Below are 14,683 nucleotides of genomic sequence, written 5' to 3' on the forward strand. Positions count from 1 at the left end.
GAAGGAGAGGGGGTAGGGGGCAGGGAGAGGGGGATGGGGAGTGATTGGACAAGGGACATAAAGAATAATTATGATTTGTAAAAATATATATGCTAGCAATATTGATTTGATCAACATATCTCAATGTTGAACCCCCAAAATATGTATAATCAATTTTGATTTAATAAAAAAATAATAAAATAAATAAATACAGATTTTCATTAAATGGTGTGAAAAGTTAGGTATAATGTCTGGGAGAAACTGAAAACCACCCTAGGACTTCACTCCCTAGCAAGTAAAGTGATAATTTACTTGGACTCACAGGCTATTAAATCATTGAAAGGTACTGTCCAAACTATGGCACTGTCACTTAAAATTTTTACCACTCTGTCTTGTGCCAGATCTTCACAGCTGTGACATGGTTTAAATTCCATAATCCATCCCCAGGAGGAGCCCACCCAAAGCAAAAATCAAATTTATCCATCCATTATAGGATGATCCATCCATAGACGGTATCCTAGGCCGGCCCGTGGCTCACTCGGTAGAGTGCGGTGCTGATAACACCAAGGCCACGGGTTCGGATCCTATATAGGGATGGCCGGTTTGCTCACTAGCTGAGCGTGGTGCTGACAACACCAAGCCAAGGGTTGAGATCCCCTTACCGGTCATCTTTAAAAAAAAAAAAAAAAAAAAAAAAAAAAAAAAAAAAAAAAAAAAAAAAAAAAAAAAAAAAAAAAAAAAAAAAAAAAAAAAAAAAAAAAAAAAAAAAAAAGACGGTATCCTAACCAGATACAGTCGTCATATTGTAGTTTTTGGAAGGGCTTGTTCTGCCCAAGAGAAGTTCCTCCCTACAGCTGATTCTGCTGTCTACCATTTGCACGTTGGTGCTGTTTTGAGTGCTCCCTCCTGCTGGTGAGGCTTCATACAGCACACAGATGAAAGCATCCTCTCCAATTCCGTAGGACACTTTGTAGGGGTCAACCAGAGTGTGAGTTCACCTGGGAGAACCCGAACAGCTCCTGACTGCTCAGTCTAATCCGCTGCTGCCTGTCCACTCAGAAGATCCATTTTATGGTTGATGCAAATACAACAGTAACCTGATCGCTTGCACGGTTTTTCTGGGAACCAGTGATGTTTATAATGTTCTGCCAGCAGCTCCTGCAGGCTCTGTCTGAAGGTCTGCAGCTGTCGCTCGCTCGTGAGCCCTTTGGTGCGGAGGAACTTGGAGATGAAGGACAGGGTGGCAGCGATCTCGCCTAGCATGGTGGCACCCGAGAGTAGAAGGCATGTGTGGGGCGGCTGGTGAGAGTGGCCCGGGGCCACCCCGGGTTCCCTCATGGGTAGGAGGGCTGAGAAAAAGACGGCATGAAGGATGGACGGCTACTTTTTTCTTTTCTTTGGAGTAAAAAAATTACTTTCGAGACAGGAGGCGGCAAGAGAGAGAAAGAGATGGGGGACGATGGGCTGGTCATATTGCTCTCGGACCTCCCTAGCCGCCTCCGCCTCCAGCTCCGCAGCCTCTGCCTCCAGCCCCGCAGCCTCTGCAGAACCCAACAATTGCATTTCCAGCTCCGAAGGGCGAACGGGAGGGAACACTTTCGAACTCATTTTACAAGGCCAACATTACCCTGATACTAAAGCCAGACAAAAACACTGCAATAAAAGAAGATTACAGACCAATATCCCTGATGAACATAGATGCAAAAATCCTCAATAAAATACTAGCAAACCGAATTGAATAGTGCATTAAAAGGATTATACACTATGGTCAAGTGGGATTTGTCATTCATGATTAAAAACTCTCAACAAATAAGGTACAGAAGGAATGTACCTCAACATAATGAAGGCCATACATGACAAGCTCACAGCTAACGTCATATGCAATGAGTATCCTAAGATCAGGAAGAAGATGAAAATGTTCACTCTCACCACTTCTGTTCAATACAGTAATGGAAATCCTAGCCAGAGCAGTTAGGCAAGAAAAAGAAATAAAAGGCACCCAAGTTGGAAAGGAAGAAGTAAAATTGTCTCTGTTTGCAAATGACATTATTTTATATATAGAAAACCCTAAAGACTCCATCGAAAAACGATTAGAACTAATAAAGGAATTTAGTAAACTTGCAAGATACAAAACCAACATATAGCAATTAAATACAATATTTCTATACACTAACAACAAACTATCTGAAAAAGAAATCAGAAAATAATCCAGTTTACAATAGCATCAAAAAATTAAAATATTTAGGAGTAAGTTTAAATAAGATCTGTACACTGAAAACTATAAAACATTAATGAAAGATATCAAAGACAACACAAATAAATGAAAAGATATCCCATGTTCATAGATTGAAAGAATTAATAAATAGAAAAAACAATTCTAAAATTCATATAGAGCCATAAAAGACCCCAAACAGTCAAAGCAATCCTGAGCAAAAAGAACAAAGCTGGAAACATCATACTACCTGACTTCAAATATACTACAAAGCTACGGTAACCAAAACAGAATGGTACTGGCATAAAATCAGACACATAGACCAATGGAACAGAATAGAGAGCCCAGAAATAAATCCACATATTTGTGGTCAATTGTTTTTTTACAAAGATGCCAAGAACATACAATGGGGAAAGGATAGTCTCTTTAAAAAATGATGTTAGAAAAATTTGGCGTCCACATGCAGAAGAATGAAATTGGACCCTTATCTCACACTGTTTATAGAAATCAACTCAAAATAGATTAAAGACTTAAAATAGGACCTGAAACTAAAACTACTATGAAAAAACACAGGGAAAAACTATACTCATTGGTCTGGACGATGATATTTTGGATGTGATCCCCAAAGCACAGGCATCAAAAGCAAAAATAGATAAACAGGATTGCTTTAAACTAAAAAGCTTCTGTACAGCAAAAGAATCAATGGAATGAAGATACAACCTGCAGAATGGGAGAAAATATTTGCAAACCATATGCTGTCGTTTGAATGGCCCCCCAATTTCATGTTGGAACTTAACACCCAATATGGTGGTGGAAGGTAGGGTCTTTAAGAGGCAATTGGATTGCAAAAGCTGTGCCCTCATGGCTCAAAGCCATGGCTGCCAGAAGGTGGAAGTGGTCCAGTCAAAGCAAAAGTGGACCAGCCAAGAGCAAAAGTCATGGCGACAGTTTTTTTGGATGCTCAAGGCATTTTGCTTGTTGACTTTCTGGAGGGCCAGAGAATGATAACATCTGCTGCTTCTGAGAGTGTTTTGAGAAAGTTAGCCAAAGCTTTAGCAGAAAAACATCCAGGAAAGCTTCCTTGAAGAGTCTTTCTCCAGCACCACAATGCTCCTTCTCATGCCTCTCATTAAACAAGGGCAATTTTACAAGAGTTTCAGTGGGAAATTATGAGGCATCCACTATACGGTCCCGATTTGGCTGCTCTGACTTCTTTTGTTTCCCAATCTTAAAAAATATTTAAAGGGCACCCATTTTTCTTTTTCTTTTCTTTTTTTTAAAAGATGACCGGTAAGGGGATCCTAACCCTTGACTTGGTGTTGTCAGCACCACGCTCACCCAGTGAGCCAACCGTCCATCCCTATGTGGGATCCGAACCCGTGGCCTTGGTGTTATCAGCACCGCACTCTCCCGAGTGAGCCACAGGCCGGCCCAAGGGCACCCATTTTTCTTAGTTAATAATGTAAAAAAGACTACGTTGACATGGTTAAATTCTCAGGACCCATTGTTATTTAGGGATGGACTAAATGGCTAGTATCATCACTTTCAAAAGTGCCACGATACTGGCCAGCCACCAAAACCAAAACAAAACAAAAAACCCAACAACAAAAAGTGTCTTGAATTTGATGTAGCTTATGTTGAGTAATAAAGTTTATATTTTTATTTTTATCTTTTAATATCATTTTCCACAATGTTTATATTATAAACATTGGAAACAACCTTAGAAACAATCTTAATGTTTGTTGGCAGAATAACAAATAAATAAATTGTGATATATTCAATGCAGTGAATTCTATGCAGCATATCATGGACTCTGGTTATATGCATCCATTGGATGAATCTTGGGAATGTTAGTTTCAACAACAAGAATGCAAGTTGCAGAGATTATATACTCTATAATTTCATTTATATAGATTTCAAAAGTGTGCAGAACTAAACAACGTATTGTTTAGGGTTTGGTACACTCACAGAAAACAAATAAAAGCAAGAGAAAGATGAACACAGAATTCAGGATAGTGGTTACCTGTGGAGAGGTTAGGGAAGGGGAATGTCATTGGGGTGAGCCACGCAGGAGATTTCTTTATTTTATTTTATTTTTTAAAGATGACGGTAAGGGGATCTTAACCCTTGACTTGGTGTTGTCAGCACCACACTCTTCAAGTGAGCCATGGGCCGGCCCAGGAGGTTTCAAAGATACTGGAAAATTTATATTTCTTTAGCTGGGTGGCAGATATACAGATATTTATTTTATTGTTATTTTTATATCTTATACATGATATAAATATTCCTTTGTATGAATTAAATATTTAACAAAAATTGTGTTTGTCATCATTGCTTTATTAACATTCTTTGGTAGGCTCACATTTATTCTTTTATTACATGTTTACTAACATTTAGAAAAATATCTTGGGGATTTTAATTAGTAGTTATTTTATCCATTTATTAAACTAGAGAGTATTATCTTTTTTACTTTATTAAATGTTTCTAGCTAGGAGAGGTTAGAGCTCACATATTTCTCCCATGAAGGTTTAATTATTTTCTTTGAATAAGTGTTATTGTGGCCTAGTACATCCAAGAATTTCATAACTTAATACTTTCATTACTATTGTGAGTGGAAAATTTCCCATGTTTTTGAGGTGAGACACTGGCTTGCATCTTAAAACACATTGATTTCCTTTAGTAACTGCCCCTATCCCTTTGGATTTTCCAGGTGGACAAACATATTATCTGCAATGTAATATTTTATTTCTTCTTTTTCTATATATTATATATTTATGTTTCTTCACCGCCCCCACTCTCTAATAGCTATTTCCAGCATTTCTCATGATGTATAAAATAGGAATGATGACAGAAAGCTTCCGACTTGGAGTCAGAAGACCTGGGTTCGACACCTGGCTCTGCCATATACTAGCTGAGTAGCCTTAGGCAAGTTACTTAATTTCTCTGAGCCTTGTTTCTCTAGTTTCTTCATTTGGAAAATGAGGGGCTAAACTTTAATTACTAATAATTGCTTCTGATTCTGAAATAAAGCCATGCAAGTGTATCTCCATGAAATTAGAGTTGGCTCTTAAAATAGTCTCTCTTCATTGTGGGGTTTTGTTTTGTCTGTAGTTTAAATAAAAAACAGACTACTGAATGCCATGTTGAAATGTATTGGGAGAGTTAAATTTGAATTATAGACCTGTATTTTTCAAATTATGATGAAGCCAGTGATGGATGTTGCTCATGTTGTCTCTACCTTTCATTTCTTTTCATTTTAATTAATTTAATTTTTTGTCACACATCTTTATTGTGAGCAGCAGGTGGGACACTTCCAGCAATGGTAAAAAAATTAATTTACAAAAGTAGGAATTCAATGAAGCTGCCTGGTTGGTACCCTTAGGAGCTCATCCGTAGATGCCGACCCGAGAGCAGCAGGAATAGGATTCCGAAGCCCATGAAGAGCGAGGCCACCAAGGAAATGAGGAGCTCTTTGTAGATATCCTGAGTGTACTTGGTGGAGGTGACCTCAAATGAAGAAACCAGGCGGTGAAGAACATGCCAGTTGCGAGAAGCACTGTAGTCAGATGGAGGAAGCCAGCTGGGTTCACTGGGCTGGTGTATCTAATCATGGCCTTGAGCTCCTAGGGGAGGGCATGAGATCAGAGCCATCAAAGAATCCCATGATTTTGGCCTGGGGAGACTGTAGAGTTATCAAGGAGCCTTGTGCTGCCATAGACTGCTAGAGGACTATTTCAAACACTTTGTCTGGTACAGGGGCTCTGCCACAGGAAGTGCCTTTCATTTTAGATAAATGATCTGATCATTGAAGATGATTCTTTAAATATGAGTGTGGACTTGGCTATCTAAAGTTTCATGTCAGATTTTTGCCTATATAAGGATATGTTTAAAAAATTTGTGGAAAAATGGAATTAAAAGATAATATGAATCTTTCCATGAACTTTTTGAAGACCCCTTGTATGTTCATGAATGAGATTTTGACCATAGGTTTTGTTGTTGTTTTTTTCCTTTTTGTGTGTTGCCCTTGTTCATCTCATTTTTACTTTTAAAATATTTTTTGTACACTTTACGTAGTATAAGAATTATTAATTTATTCTTTAAAAGTTGGGGATTTAGGGTTAGGGATATCATCAGGGCCATGTACCTTTTTCAGTGTTTGACCTTGTTTCTTCTGTGGATCTGTTCACATATGGGGCTCTTGGAGGAAGATACCTGACTGCAGCTAGGAGGCCAGTTGTCTGGGACTGCTCAAAGTTCTACTAACTCCCCCCAGAATCTGGGGCAGGTCCTTCCCTTCTCTGAGTTTTCTCATCTGTAAAGTGGGAATTGCAACTGTACCACCTGCCTCTCAGGTGGGATGTGAAGTAGTGGTGGGCATGCTTTGGAACAAGCAACCGCCGTCCTCTTTCAGAGGGCCCAGAGGCTGGCAGACTGGGCATCTTGTTTCTTTTTCTTTTTTTTTTGGCAGCTGGCCTGTAAGGGGATCCAAATCCTTGACCCCAATGCTTGGTGTTGTCAGCACCGCTGCTCTAACCAAGAAAGCTAACTGGCCAGCCCTCAGACTGGGCATCTTGGATTTTGACAGACGCTTGTCTATTTCCACTCAGTTATCAGACTTAAAAGCTTGTAGCCACATGCTTTTGGAATATTTATTTTGCAGATTCCTTTTTTTTTTTTTGGCTTTAAATAGTAAAAGGGCAGGAAATAATGTAAAGTTTTAAAATATTTTTTCCACCTATTTTTTATTTACACCACTAATAAGAAGTGAGAGAGTGCTAATTTATAATCCAAGGATACCTTTTCTCTTTATTGCAGGAGAACCTTTAAAATCTATTGTCTCAAAGATCCTTGTGGATACATTTATAGAGCATCCCCCCCAATCTTTAAAAGTTAGCTTAATTTTGTTTGTTTGTTTTGGTGGCTGGCCTATACAGTGGTCTTAATCCTTGACCTTGGTGTTATAAGGCAGCCCTCTAGCTTAATATTTTTTTAATGATTGGGGCTAAGGGAAATAATTCAGAGCACTTGAGATTAATTTTACTCTTTAACAAAATGCTTATAAACAAGAATGTTAAGTTATATGAATATAGATTTATTTATCTCTCCTTCCTAGAACTTGAGCTTCTTGAGCAAAAGAGGTTTGCTTTTCTTATGTTCATTGCTGTATCCCCCAAATGCTCAATAAGTACTTGAGTGAATTAATGAATATAGGATAGTTCTCATTCTTGATTTAAATAACATGTGCATAGTTTCTTTTATTAATGAGACTAATAGCTTATTAATTAACCTCTGGTCAAATATATGTTTTGTTGTTGTTGTTCTGGTCAAATATATGACTATTATTTCTGCTTATGGAAACTGTGACTTTTCTTTCTTGATTTTACTCATTCCTACCCCTGGCTAAGGAAATGAAATGCCTTTCCTTTTTTTTCCACTGGTTTTCTCCACTTCTCTTTCTAGGTTCCTTGGATTCATATCTTTTTTTTTTTTTTCTTCCCTTCCTCTTCCCCCATGTAAAAAAATACCCCTTTTTTTTTTTTTTCCCCGGTTTTTTCCCCCTCCCTTTTTAGGTTCCTTGGGTTTATTTTTTTTTTTTTTTTTTTTTTTTTTTGCTTCCCTTCCTCATCACTCATGTACAAGTATATCCCATTCATTTATTTGTTTAAAAAATGTTATTCAAACAAGCATCTACAGTATGTCAGACTGCCAGGCATGAAGGAGATGGGGATAAACAGGACCTACACAGTCCCTGGGCTTGTGGGATTTATAGTCTGACAGGGGAGACAGGTCAGTGCAGATATTTCACAAATATTTAATTATGAATTATGGTAAATGTTAGGAAGCCAAAGCTTGGGGGGAGCATGGAGCTTTAGGAAAGTCTGTCTTGAGGCCATTTTAGCTGGGATCAAAAGGAAAAATAAGAGTTGGCAGATTTGGGGCCTCTAGGAGCAGCATGGGGGAAGACAGGAGGTGGGAGAAGCAGAGTTTATTTGGGGAGCCCAGAGCAATGGGGTAATTGGAACACAGCGACTGTAGCAGAAGGGGGTACGAGGGGCCTTGAAGGGTACAGTCAGGATCTGCTCATGTTCATTTTTCAGTTGTGACTCCTCCTCTAGTACCTGCCTGTCAGGATCCCTACATTGTGACAAATTGTGTTGATATCTTGGTTGATACTGGTTGTCCTCAAATGGTATTTGTTACAGATTTCTTTTTTGGATTTGGAAGTCACTTAAGAAAAAACTTTAAATTTTATGTCATTGGTAGTTGTGTCTTCGGGCAAATCACTTAACCTCTCAGAGACTCAGTTTCCCTGAAATGGATGTAATCATGTCTACACTGTGGCATCCTCTGTGACCTCTGCCCAGTTACCCTGTGATTGTCTGTTGGATGCCTTTTTTCCTCACCAGACTGAGAGCCTGGGGGATGGTGGGTTTAACCCACCTGTGTACTTCTGGCACCTGTTACTGGGCCTGACATGGAATGAGGGCATCTGGGGGCCTTCATAGAAGAGGTAACCACAGGGCTGGCCCAGAAGTCAGGCTGGATTTTAGTGTGGGGGAAGGGCTATGGAGTCGTGGACACTCGCGGTCTGGAAAGTGGCCAGTGAAGACTGAAGTAGAGGTGATAACAAAAACAACAACAGTAATAATAGTGCTAACTTACTGGACCATTGCTATGTGCCAGACACTTCTAAACACTCTCCGTGTACTAATTTATCCTTTCAATAGCCCTATGACAGGTACTATTATTGCTTCCATTTTTACACATGAGCAAACTGAGACTCAAAGAGATAAAGTATCCTGCCCAAGATCACACAGCTAGCAAGTGTTGGAACCTGGATTTAAGACAGGCATTGTGTCTTCAGATTGTAAGAGGCAATGAAGCAGAGAAGTGGGGAGGGCCTTAAATGCCAGGCTCAGAGGCCCATCCGGTCTTTATCCTATTGGCCATGGGAGCCATGGAAGGCTTTTGAGGGAGGGAATGCTAAGGCTCTGGTAGCCTAGGAGAGCTGATGTGGCCATACCTGTCTTCTACAGAAACCATCCATGGAGCAGCCCCTGTACAGCAGCAGCCTGTGGGGCCCAGTGGTTGATGGCTGTGACTGCGTGGCTGAGGGCCTGTGGCTGCCGCAACTACAAGTAGGGGACTGGCTGGGCTTTGACAACATGGGCGCCTACACCGTGGGCACGGGTTCCCTCCTCAGGGGGACCCACACTTGCTGCATCACCTACACCATGTCCCAGGTGGCCTGGTAAGGGGGCCCTGCTGGGAAATGAGGGGTTGGGGGGCCAAGCTGGGCAGAAGTAACAAGGGAAACCTGAGATTTGAGACTCTGCTTTTGTCATCCAATTTGACAGGTAGCTCTTGGCTGTTGATTCCATGTGAGCCTGTGCTTGGCACCTGGCTGTGGCCATGAATGAGGCTGAGCTTCCCTTGAGGAGCTCACAGCCTTGTGAGAGACAGAGAGAAGTAGACACTCATGAGAACACTGGGCTCGGGGGAAGGCCCAGGCCCACCTCCCTGAGGAAGTGGGAGTCAGCTGGCAGGAGGAGTGGGCAGGTGGTTCCCAGCAGAAGGAACAGAGAACAAGTGTGGTATGTTCAGTACTGGAGAGGGAGGCTAGGTTAGATCTGGGAAGGCCATGAAGGCTGAGTGAAGACTCTGGAAGCAGCAGGAAGCACACACCAGTTTGAAGCAGAGTCTGATATGCATTTTGGAAAGACCCCCCCAGCACCCCCGCCTTTGGTAGCATCCAGGAAGGTGAGAGGTATGCATCCAGGAAGGTGAGAGGTATGCAAGGAGAGAGTCATGCTCATTAACCCTGATGTCAGACCTGACATTAGTATATCTTATGATTATTTCCTTTCACCCACACAACACTCTGTGGGGATCAGTATTATTATCAACAGAGGTCATTCTTCTGAGGTCACACAGCTGGTCAGTGGAGAGGGGCCCTTTGGGGGCTGGGAAGAGTGCTGCTGAGGGCAGGAGCAGTTGGAAGGGCCGTTTATGCAGGGCCCTCAGGAGTGAGTGCAGCCCGTGTCCTGAGGGACAGGCTGGGTGCTTGAGGACCCCCCAGATGCAACGCCACCAAACCCCAGACCTGATGGGGCATCAAAGTCACATTTCATTTGTCCATTCAACAAAACTTTGTTGTTTCTACTCCATGCAGGGGCACAGGATAGGCTGATGTAGCCACTTTGCCATTGGGGTGTTTTGACAAGGCCTAAAAAACAAACTTAAAAAACAGTCATCATGCAGGCTTTCTTATCCCATCCTTGGCTCCATCATCAGCAATCACAGGTGGATGAGGTTGCAGAGTCAGCTGCACCCATTACTAGGAACAAAAACTTTTGATGTATTGAAATGGACATGTCAAGAAATTCCCCATATGAAAGGGGCCTTGTCAAAATGTTCTGCTTTAGCACCTGGCTCTGGGCCAGGTCCTGGAGGTTACAGGAGCATCTAAGACAGTGTGGTGAGCTGAGGCACAGACATGCACATACAGACACTTGCACAGAGAGTACAAAGGCCACTGGGGAGGGACAGTGGTTGGGGCAGCTTCTCAGGAAGCACCACCTACAGGTAAGGAGGAGTCAGCCAGGCATAGGAGGGCCAGGCAAGCTGAAAGGACAGTGGTCCAGGCTGAGAGGTAAAGAGGCTTTAAAGAGTCCAGTTATTTGGGCTGGCCCGGTGGCGCACTACTACAGTGCGCCGCTTGGGAGGGTGGCGGCGCTCCCGCCGAGGGTTCGGATCCCACGTACGGACCGGCCGCTCACTGGCTGAGCGAGGTGCGGGTGCGGCACCGAGGGTTGCGGTCCCATTGCCGGTCCCTGTCCGGTACGGGCGCAACACTGAGGGTTGCGATCCGTTGCCGGTCTGTGATCTGATTTAACTAAGGGTTTAAAAAAAAAAAAAAAAAAAGAGTCCAGTTATTCAAAGAATTGCAAATAGCTCTGTGTACATGGAGGGAGTGGCATGTGGGGAAGACTGGATCAAGAAGGATCCTGGAGGCCCAGAATGGACTTGATCTTGAAGGCAGTAGGGTACCACTGAGGGATTTTAAGGAACTGGACCAGCCCATTTTTAAAGATGAGACAGAGGCTCAGCCAGAGGGTGTTTGGCCCAGAGAGCCTCCCACAAGAAAGAGACCAGCCTGACTGGGCTGTGTATAAAGATACTGACCACTGATTTGCTATTGAATTGTATGCATCAGCAAAGAGGGAGGCCTTCCTGCAGGTGGGGGGGACTGGAATGCGCTGGAAGTATGAAAGGAGTGAAGGTGGGACCTGCATAGAAGAGGGTTTGGTGGGGAAGCAGAATGCAGCAGAAGCAAAGGACAAGCAGGCATGGTCCCTCCAGGCTTCCTGATGCTGAACCCAGTGCTCATCCCATCCTCCCACCCAGCGTCCACCCCCTCTTACTGAGTGAGTGCTTGCCAGGTGCCAGCCTGCTGCTGGGGGTACCAGCAGTAACTCAGATGTATTCTCTGCCCTGCTGTAGTTGAAGGAATGTCAGGGACACAGATATTGAACACTTATTATGATCGAGGAGAGGTGCACTGTGTGTGAGACTCTGCTGTGTCCTGGCTTCCCTGAGATTGTCACTGAAGACCTGAAGGAATTAGTCAGGTGAGGGTTGATGATGCAGGCAGAGGGATAAGCATGGGCACAGGCCTGGGATACTATGTGTGTGACAGCCCAAAAGATGGCTATCACAGATGACACCCAGGTAGTGTGGGCGGGTGTGGCTGGGAGTATGGTGGGAGAGGTGGGCAGGGGCTGGATCTTGCAGGTTCTGAGAGTGGAGGGAAACTGCTGGTAGCTCAAGAGCAGGGATTTGCCTTTGAAAAGATAAACATGGGCCAGTGCTGAAAACTGTCTGGAGGGGGCAACAGCAGATCTGGGAGACTGCGCGGTCCCAGATGTAGATGGGGTGATAGTGGGAAACAAGAGGGTACGCGTGAGGTCCTCTGGAGCTGGGCTGGCAGGGATTGATGGGGCTGGGAACAAGATTCCCAACTGTGGAGCGGTTTATCAACATAGGTACATACATAGGAGGAGAATCAGTTTGTGGAATTGTTTGAGAAGAACAGATGTTTTATTTTTTTTAAGTCCTAAGCCTGGGGTATGAAGAATGTGGGCTTTGGAATGAGTGTTGGGTTCTATCCTAGTTGTATTACCTAGTACGGATGTGATCTTGGGCAGGTCACTTCTCTCTGAGTCTCAATTTTCTCATCAGTATCATTGGGATGATAATGTCTCCCTCATGAGGTTTTTGGGAGGATACAATTAGATAATGTAGGTGTAGCATCTGGCACAGTAAATGTGGGTTCCTTTCCCTTTTTGGGATGTGGGGACTACAGGGGAAAAGAGAGCAGTGGGGAAAAGCAGCCTGCCCCTTCCCCTGCCCTCAGCTGGGCTCTGGGGCTCAGGTGAGAGCCTTGTGCCTAATGGGGACAGGTCTACATGTGCAGGGGGCATCGGGAAACCCCAGGCCTGCGGATCTCATGCTGGCTGCCTCCAATGCCCCTCTCTCACCTGCAGGGAAGCACTGCGAGGGCAGCTAATGTCTGCAGAACAGGATGAGGACGCCGAGGGTGTGTGCAAGCCTCTGTCCTGCGGCTGGGAGATAACAGACACATTGTGTGTGGGCCCTGTCTTCACCCCGGCGAGCATCATGTGAGCGAGCCCTGTCCCCTCCAGAGAACCCCAATGGGGATGCAGAGATGCCTCTGGGAGAGGTGGAAAAGACGGCAAGCAGGGGCACCACTGGCCAGGACTCTGATGCTTGCTCTACCATCCCCATGCTCCACCTGTAGTGTTTTTGCCCTGTGAATAGGACCAGTCTTACACTCGCTGTAGTTCAAGTATGCAACATAAATCCTGTTCCTTCCAGCTGTGTTTGCCTCCTCTGCAGGGGACCTGGCCAGCCAGGTGTGGGAGTGTTGTTGGGGTCTCCCTCAGTCTCCTTCCCACCTTTGTAAATATGAAGCAAATAAATATTTAGGTTTTTTAATACTCCAGTGGAATCCAGCAGTTCGATTCATAAAGCAGCCTGGGCTGGGCCTGGGGCAAGACTTCCCCACCCTACACTGATGAGCCCATGACCTCCGCTTCAGTCCTGATTATGTTCCTAATGCTGGCTGCAGCATGGGCACTTCTCACCTTCTCTAACTCATCCCTCCTCCTCACAGGCCTCTGTGCCTGCTGTCATGAGGAAGGGTGAATTGTCAGGGGTTGAGATGAGGGTCAGAGTTGCCTCCCCTCATTGAGCTCATGAGTGGCCTCTGTGTGAACCCAACACCCAACCTAAGGCCTGGCCCAGTGTAGGGGCAATTGAGTATTTGATACAGCTTTTGAAATTCATACCAAAGATAAAGAGCTAAGAGACGGGTATCTGGGAGGTTTTGAGTAGACCATGCACCCTGGCTCTCCTTGCAGGTTGGCAAGGCAGTAAGAGTAATACGAACTCGTGGTGCTCTGGGTATCTGGGAGGTTTTGAGTAGACCCTGCACCCTGGCTCTCCTTGCAGGTTGGCAAGGCAGTAAGAGTAATACGAACTCGTGGTGCTCGGTTTTGCTTATTCAGGCAGTAACTGATAGGACAGGATCAGGCACAGAGTATTGCTGTGGCCAGTGCCAACAGCCCTGATGTCTCCTCAGACTGGTAGTTCTTATCAGGACAAAGGCTCCTTCATACTGCCAGGGTCCCAAACTATGCACCTGGGGTGTGTGAGCTGCTTAGCAGAGTTCAGATTTTAGAGTTCCCCCAGCTGCTGCAGGGGTCACTAAAGATTTTTTTCTTCTGCAATTAAAAAAAGTTGAGATATAATTCACACGCCATAAAATTCACCCTTTAAAGTGTAGAATTCGGTGGTTTTTAGTATATTCACAGACTTGTGCAACTATCACCACTGTCAATTCTAGAACATATTCATCACCCCAAAAGAAACCCCCTACCCATTAGCAGTCGCTCTCCATTTTCACTTTCCTCCAGCCCCTGGCAACACTAATCTACTTTCCATCTCTGTGGATTTGCCTATTATGGACATTTCATTGCGATGGTTTTTTGTATCTTCACTTGAGCTTCTCTCTGGGTCAGCATGACCACCCTGCTTCAGTATCTCAGTTCTGGGACCTGCACATGGCTCTGAGGTCATCTAATGAGGCAATGTGCCATGTGTTCAGAGTGAACTAGGTGCTTGCCAAAAGCAAGGGTGTCTCCCTTTTCCAGGCTGAGCATGGAAGTTTTTGGTACTTTGACAATGGGCTGAAAGCTCATGATATCAAGAGACTCAGAGAGTGATCAGAAAGGGTTACTCTACTGCCCTTGTTATCCACCCAAAGCCATGTTTCATGGATATTACCACACAGGTCTTGGCCCTCTGTCTATGAGACTATTTCTGAAATTTTTTCTGTTTCAGATGTCCAAGCAGATCTGGACCCATTCACACTTCTTCTGCCGGGGGGGGGGGGGGGGGGGGGGGGGG

General features: G+C 44.0%; 1 protein-coding gene and 1 pseudogene across 1 annotated transcript in view; one reads left to right on the top strand and one right to left on the bottom strand.

The window, feature by feature from the left end:
* Window positions 1–13,217, top strand: part of AZIN2 (antizyme inhibitor 2) — a 41,000-nt gene extending 27,783 nt beyond the window's left edge. Inside the window, exons 8-9 of the mRNA XM_008586348.1 lie at window positions 9,229–9,443; window positions 12,739–13,217. Of these exons, the coding sequence (XP_008584570.1) occupies window positions 9,229–9,443; window positions 12,739–12,877 (354 nt within the window). The 3' untranslated portion in view covers window positions 12,878–13,217. The remainder of the gene's footprint in view (window positions 1–9,228; window positions 9,444–12,738) is intronic.
* On the bottom strand, window positions 761–1,256 carry LOC103601940 (annotated as a pseudogene).
* Window positions 13,218–14,683: the final 1,466 nt, after the last annotated feature.

The sequence above is a fragment of the Galeopterus variegatus genome, unplaced genomic scaffold, assembly GCF_000696425.1.
Source record: "Galeopterus variegatus unplaced genomic scaffold, G_variegatus-3.0.2 Scaffold3947, whole genome shotgun sequence".
NCBI lineage: Eukaryota > Metazoa > Chordata > Mammalia > Dermoptera > Cynocephalidae > Galeopterus > Galeopterus variegatus.